The sequence below is a fragment of the Tupaia chinensis genome, unplaced genomic scaffold (assembly GCF_000334495.1).
Source record: "Tupaia chinensis unplaced genomic scaffold, TupChi_1.0 Scaffold000407_4, whole genome shotgun sequence".
Taxonomy (NCBI): domain Eukaryota; kingdom Metazoa; phylum Chordata; class Mammalia; order Scandentia; family Tupaiidae; genus Tupaia; species Tupaia belangeri.
In genome coordinates this window covers 4,338,958-4,346,397 of record NW_006159912.1, presented here as the reverse complement: position 1 = coordinate 4,346,397, position 7,440 = coordinate 4,338,958, and the positions used below count along the sequence as shown (strand labels likewise).

The 7,440-nt window shown below is 55.3% G+C and overlaps 1 protein-coding gene across 1 annotated transcript in view; it reads left to right on the top strand.

Moving 5' to 3' along the window:
- DHRS11 (dehydrogenase/reductase 11) overlaps nt 1-7,413 on the top strand; it is a gene marked incomplete at its 5' end in the record, with an annotated part of 7,884 nt that extends 471 nt beyond the window's left edge. Inside the window, 6 exon segments of the mRNA XM_014590123.2 lie at nt 2,073-2,282; nt 4,941-5,035; nt 5,652-5,781; nt 6,420-6,512; nt 6,635-6,700; nt 6,816-7,413. Of these exon segments, the coding sequence (XP_014445609.1) occupies nt 2,073-2,282; nt 4,941-5,035; nt 5,652-5,781; nt 6,420-6,512; nt 6,635-6,700; nt 6,816-6,857 (636 nt within the window).
- Nucleotides 7,414-7,440: the final 27 nt, after the last annotated feature.

The following is a 7,440-nucleotide window of genomic DNA, read 5'->3' as shown; positions in this document are numbered from 1 at the left end:
GGTTGGCTGCCGTACTGCCTGCTCCGTCCCGCCTCAGCCACACCAGGCAGAGGGGTCGGCCTGCAGGGTGGGCAGGAGGTCTTCTGAGTTTTCACCCAACTGAGGATGGGACTGGGGTGAGAGAGCTTTCATCCCCACCTGAGGGTTACACCCAGTTCATTCTCCCAGGTGGGACTGAGTAGGTGAGATTGGGCACTGAGCAGTACACTCCTGTCTCTCCCCTAACCTGGGCTTGAGAGCACCCAGTTATGGGCAACAAGAGTCCAGAGAAAAATGAAATGCAACTGGCCATTTTGGAGCAGGGAGGGACACAAGAGAAGTTTGTCACAGGTGATCTTTGGATTGCTTTGGTGAGATCACTCTCAGGGTCTGGGCTAGTGCTTAGCTGTGGGTTATCTCCTCCATGGCTCAAAGTCCCTAGGTGGGGAAAGGGTAAGGAGGCCTTGGGTGGGGACAGGGGGAGAAGGTATACAGGAAGGAGGTGTGTCCCTTCCCCTGCTGCTGACCAAAGGTACACTTTATAACCTTCCAGATAATCTCAAGGTCACCTGCCTCTGCCACTGCCCCATGCTGCCCCATGCTGCCCCTCCCTTTCTCCTGTTCTGAGGAGATCAGGGCCCAGCCCAAGCCTTGGAGCCTGGAGGATCAGGCCAGGGAATGGATAGCTGGTTTCCTAATCCTGGAGCCACTCTTGCCTTCTCTTCTTATGCCTACTCCAAACTAGCCAGGAGAGGGCACCTCTGGTCCCCAAGGAAACACCCAGGCTGACCACTCAGCCTCAGGGTGACCCCCATGTCATGAGAGGTCGGGCATGATTTCAGGGCATTTTTGTGGGTAGGTGTGGGAGATGGTCCAGATGACGCAGGTGGAGCAGGAGGAGGCAGTGACAGGGAAGAGCCCATTCTCAGTCCCTCTATTCTGGCTTCGCTGTGGGGGGATTTTGAGTCTGGAGGAGAAAGGCTAAGTTGCATACCAAGAGGGCAGCGTCCCAGGCTTCCTTGCCTGTGGCTGCTTTTATTGATTGCTACATTCACTGATCTTGAAGCAGAGTTTGGGTTTTGACTTCCTCCAGAGGAAAACTCCATTTCTTGAGGTTTTATTTTTCTTCTAAGTATGCAAAAATCTAGGGAAGTGGGGGTTTTGGAGTCCCAGAGGGCTATACCCCTTGAACTCCCAGAAAGTTAAAGCAGATAGGAATGTCCCTGGTCATCTGATCCAGCACATTATTCCTAGCTGGGTTTGGGAGAAGGAAGGGGCTCCAGGCCAGGGCAACTGGCCAAGCCGGCCTTTTTCTAGGGCACCATGCACTCCCTCCCCCCCACACACATGTACAGTCACCTTTGCCAGGCTCAAGTGCCCTGTCACTGGCCTCCAGTGCCACATAGCTCATTTTCTTCCTGCTTCTGAATGTCAGCTCCCTCGCAGCCATCTCTGGCTCTGCATTTTCAGGTCTTACCCTCTCAGGGTTCCTTGGTATGCTGAGGGCCCTGGAGATGTCCAGGTGCCCAGTGCCACCCGACTGCCATCATAGTCTCCAGATAAACCTTGGGTAGAGGGCGGTGCACCGGGATCAGGGTGAGGAAGAATCTACGCTAGAGAGAGACGGGGGAGATTGGCAGTTGGGCTCAGCTGAAGGGTAGGTGTGAGCTCCAGGCCAGCGTGAAAGCTCAGAGTGGAGCTCTCTGGGGCAGTTGGAGCAGCCAGCGCCGTGAGCCCAGGCACTGGGGAAGAAGCCTGAGGTGGGCTGAGGTGTTCATGTTGGGGAAGAGTCATGAAGAAAGGATCACTCCGTTCCCAGGATCCCTGACCCCCCTCTTTCCTTCTTAGAACAGAAGACTTGAGTTTATGAGGTTCCTCCGTTGCTCTCAGCTTTTCTCCTCTCTCCCTCAGGGAGTGCGCTCACCCCCTGGGAGGACAAGCTCTGGGGGTGGGCAGTCCCTGCCTATGCGGCCTAAAGGCAGCCGCCAAAGAGAAGGTTCTCTGAGCGTGCCAGTGGAGGGAGGTCTGTCTCTGGGTGTGGAGGGGTGGGCGTGAGCAGCTCACCCCAGTTAGACCCCTGTTGGGTTTCTTAGGAGCTGGCTGCCGAATGTAAGAGTGCAGGCTACCCCGGGACTTTGATCCCCTACAGATGTGACCTGTCCAACGAGGAGGACATCCTCTCCATGTTCTCGGCTGTCCGCTCTCAGTACAGCGGCGTGGACATCTGCATCAACAATGCTGGCCTGGCCCGGCCGGACACCCTGCTCTCGGGTAGCACCAGCGGTTGGAAAGACATGTTCAACGTAAGGGCTCCAGGCCTGGTGTGCGGGGTTGGGAGGAGAGCGCGGAGCCAGGGCTCTGAACCAGAGGGCTGCTGGGGACAGGGCAGGTAGGAAGAGAGCTGTGGGTTCCCTCAGGCATCTTGACTCATCCTTGGCTGTTTTCCCTGCCAGAGAGGAGCAGGGAAAGGGCCATGTCTTTGTAGCTCTCCTCTGCTTTGAGCCCCAGAGGTGGTTCTTACAGACTAGCTGGACTTCTTGGGTTGCAAGAAAGATTGGTAGGGGAGAGAACTGCTCTTCACTGAATGCCCCCACATGTCAGCACTATGCTGGGTACTTGGGGACATTGTCTTATGGAAGGAACAGAGACCGGAGATGATGTTCTTGCCCAGCCCTGCCAGTAACTGTGGTTTCAGGCAGGTTAGTTACCTTCTCTGGGCTTCCACACTTCCACATGGCCACACTGAATTGGGATAAACATACCTATGTCATCAATATCTGCAGTTACAAACTCCAATGGCCCCTGGGGCCAGGTAGGTACGTGAAGGCGTGAGGCAGGTCAGGCGGGGTCTGCAGTATGTGTGAGAGCGCACAGCCGCGGACAGGGCGGCCACTGCTCAGACCCAGTGTAACTGCCTGCTGCCCCGCAGTGTGGGCCCAGAGTGGCCAGATCTTACGGTTTCTTTGTGAAAAGTGGGAGTCTGCATTTTCATGTGACATCCCACCTCCCCCATTCACTAAAATGTCAGCTCCATGAGAACAAGGATTTTTGTGTCTTATTCTCTGGTAGAGCTCCAGCCTACAAGCACTCGACAAATATTGATTGAATGAGTGAAACTTTCCAGGACATATTGGAAAGGTATTTAAATGTTTTAAAACCACGTACAATCCAAACACAGCTTCCCGGATGTGGGCTGTCAACTTTTGGACTGTATGATGGGGTGATTGTAGGGCACGAAAATATTGTGAGAAGTTGGAAGCAATATGTAAACGGGATATTTCTTTTTCCTCATAATCCACCTGTACCTGGACTTGAACAGTGAAAACGAAGCCCTGCCCTCAGAGAGCCTTCTGGGAGATCAGTGGTCCTCACTTAGAGCGAGTGGGTCTCTAAACCTGGACTTCCACTTCCCACGTGTGGAATGAGAGACTGGTGTTAAAGCGCTAAGGCCTTTTTAAGCCTGTGGGGATCATCCTCTGAGACATCTTAGCCCCAGGAGCTGAGTTCTCTGCTCACAAACCACACTGCTGAGAGGGCGAGACCCAGCGCTGAAGTGTCCCCTGCCCTGGCACACATCTCTTCTCCTGCCAGGAACTCGGGGGCAGGTTCACAGTGAGCGTCCTGGCTCTGACACCTGATAAAGAGAAACTTCTAATTTAAAGGAGAGAGAGCCGGGAGGACATGCTGACAGCTTTATCTCTGCTTGCTGCCCTCATGGGCGAGGCTAAAGGCTGGACTGGTGCTTCATAGCAGATATTTCTCCAGGCCTCTGTTCCATGAAGAGGGAGATTTGGGGTCACCTCTGCCAGAGGGAGTAGGAGTGGCAAGTCACCCCACCATCTAAAGTGTCTCGGGGCCTTTTGATGGCTCACAAGAGGGCAGAAGGGGCGGGAAGGAAGGTCAGGCTTCTCCGTTTGCAGGCTCAGGGAGGGTGAGGTGGGGAGGAAGAGGGAAGGGCTGAGGAAGGTGGGGGGAGAGGCTAGGGTGTGTGCTAAAACAGAAAGAGCTTTTTTTAAAAAAAATTTTTCTATAGGTCAGGAAAGAGAAAGAGAAAGCACCCTCTGAAGGGATGACCACACCGTGACCCACTCATTCCCTGTCTGGCTTTTGGGCATGCATGTTCATGTGCCCAGTGTGTTTTTCAAGCTGCCAACTCCAGGACTCAAACTACATAGTCACCATGAGGGATCCAGCTCCCTTAACCACCATACCACCTAACTGGCCCAAGAGTTTTTTGTTGTTTGTTTGTTTGCTGCAGGGTATGTGTGTGCTCACGGGAGACAGAGAGAGAGAGAAAGGGAAAGTGAGACCCCCCCCCCACCACCACCACCAGGAGGGATGGCCACACTGCAATCTCTTCTTATCCACTCTTTCTGTTTTGGGAACACACACGCATATGCCTGTCCTGATTTTCAAGGTGCTGGGTCTAGGACTCTAATGGCAGAGTTGGCCATGTGGGGTCCAGATGCCTTAACCTCCAGACCACCTGCTGGCCTATCAGAAGATCTTTATATTACTTTAATTGCCAGAGAGTACATGTGCATGCCAGAGAGACAGAAGCAGGGAGAGGGAGGAACCACCCCAAAACAGGGCGTGGTCATGCCATAATCCTCTCTAGCATGCATCATGCTGTCAGCCATGTGGGATTCCTGTTAACCACGAGGCCCTGGGACCAGCCCTGGAAATTGCCAAGACAGAGTCACCAGAGTCTGGGATGGGTTTGGAGGGTTTCCATTCCTGTTTGCAGGAACTTGGGGGATCCCTAGGAGAGGATCTGCCTCTACTGCCAGCAGGGTGTGGCAGCTTTAGGGGGAAGGGCACTGGGGTGATTTAGCATGACATTCCAAAAGCATCCAGGTCCTCCCAGAGACTGACAGAGGCCCAGGACGCCTTGTTGGCGTCCATCACCTGCTCAGTTGGGCCCAGGCTGGAGACACGCCGTTGCCCTCCCTGGCCCGCAGGTGAACGTGCTGGCCCTCAGCATCTGCACCCGGGAAGCCTACCAGTCCATGAAGGAGCGGAATGTGGACGACGGGCACATCATTAACATCAACAGGTGAGGGCAGGTGGCTGGCGGGCGGAGCAGTCACCCTCCAAGCCGGGGGTCTGCTACGGCTCACTTGACTTCTTCAGAACCCAGCCTCCCCGTTGGTAAAGTAGGGATTTAGCTAGTACCCAAACGGCATGATCGTGGTGAGGAAAGAACGCCACGTGGCACATCCTGGTTGGCTGGAATGGGCAGCTCATCCCCATCCCCTTTCCTCTGCAGCTAAAGCCTGGGGATCTCCTGGGCTCAGGCCTTGGGATAGAGCCTACCTCGTGGCACAGAGACCACACTGTCTTTGCCACCCCAGGGGTAATATGGCCTCTGCCCGTCCCAGAGATCTCCCCATAGAACCATCTCACTGAACACACAGATACAATTGAGAGATTTCTGACATCTTGCATGCCCAGGAGACTATGCTCCTTGGTCAGTGCAGGGACCTCTAGGAGGAGGAGGGTCCCCAGGGGTGGCTTGATGGTAAGCTAGATCAGAAGGCTATGGATGGCCACCAGAGGTGCCCTTGGGAAGGCTTCCCTGTTGGCATCTGGGGTGGGGTTGAATGGTAAGGAGGGGCCCTGCTGCTCTGTGTGGAGCTTCATTCTCTCCTTTCCTCCCTCCCACTATTCAGCATGTCTGGCCACCGCGTGTTACCCCAGTCTGTGGCCCATTTCTATAGTGCCACCAAGTACGCCGTCACCGCGCTGACAGAGGGACTGAGGCAAGAGCTTCGGGAGGCCCAGACCCACATCCGAGCCACGGTGAGGGGCTGGGGCAGGCAGCTCTTCCTGCTCACACATACTGCCAGGACGCTCTGGCTCGGGTGTACCCTGGCCTGGGTGTGCCACTAAGCACTCCTGGGGGTGAGCTGGGCACAGGACTCCTGGGCTCTGCTGCTCCCTGCATGGCCCTGCCGGTCCTGAGCTTCCTCATTTCACTGATCCGGGAGCCAAGGGCCAGACTTAGACTTCCAGATGAGTGGACCTGTCCCAGGGGAACCCCTAGAGTAAGATGAAGGGAAAGCAAGGGATTGTGGGAAGCCAGGTGCTCAGTTGCTGGAAACTGGGACCCTGGGCCCTGCTCTTGGGGGCTGTATGACCTTGGGCAAGTCACTGAACAACTCCCATGCTCCATTCTCCGTGTCTCATTTGTGAAATGGAGTTGACATTATGGGGTTTTAAGGGACCCTGTTTTGTAAGACATGTACCCAACAGGATGGGCTGTGGAGGTGGTGGGTATCACTGTAGTCATTGCCACTGGCAGCTTTGGAGGGAGGAGGCAGTTGCTGGACACAGAGCAGCCGTCACTGTGAAGTGGGGCCCTGTGGCCGCCCCGCTCCCAACCTCTCCCCTAGGCCTGGCAGAGCTCGTCCCCTGAGCGGGTCCTCTCTGTTGGCCAGTGTATCTCTCCAGGTGTGGTCGAGACACAATTCGCCTTCAAACTGTTCGACAAGGACCCTGAGAAAGCAGCTGCCGCCTATGAACACATGAAGGTGAGGCCTCCCTTTGGCTGGGGTGAGGGGTGGGATGGGGGTGCCAGAGAGGACCTCAGTGGTGGGGGAGGGGACTTGGGTTCATCCTATCCTGTCTCAACCCTTTTCCCTGGTGCTCTCAGTGTCTTAAACCCGAGGATGTGGCCGAGGCTGTCCTCTACGTCCTTGGCACCCCCCCACATGTCCAGGTGAGTCTGGTCTCGATCCCCTGGAAGAGCGACCATCCCCAGAGGAGGGAAGCAGGGAGGCCTCCAGGGTGTGGGCAGAACGTCCTGGCTGCCCGACGCCTTGTGCCTTCCACAGATCGGAGACATCCAGATGAGGCCTACGGAGCAGGTGACCTAGTATCCTGTGGGCCCTCCTCCTCCCTCCCACCCCTCACGGCTCGGCTCCTGCCTCTGGATTTTAGGTGTGGACTGTGGACCCCATGGTGGTCCGTTCCCCCACCATGGGCTAGAAAGTTTGGGGATTTTGCATCATCTTGTCAAATTGTTTGCATTGCAAATGTGCAAAGTGGGCTGGGAGAGGAGCCCTGCTCGGTTACCTGTCCACCTCATGGTCCCCTTTTGATACTCCTTGGCCTATGTCTGCTCTTCTCAGTCACTTCCCTTTGACCTGGGAAAGAGGTTGCAGGCCTAAAGGGGGCCTTCTTCCTGTCTCCGTGTACCCAATTTCTGCCCCTCAGGTTGGAGTGGCAGAGAAAGACCCTCATTTTATATCTGAGAGGTTATCCAGGGCCCCAGGCTTCCTGTTCCCTGCCCTCTGCTCCCACACCCCTCTGTCCCTCCTTCCCAGCTCTCCAGCCCAATCGTGGCTTTTTGGCCCCCGGTAGGGTCATAGCTCCACTCTGTGGCAGCAGAACACCAGGGCCTGCTCCCAGTGGTTTTCACTGTGATAATTAAAAAAAAAAAAAAAAAAAAAAAAAAAA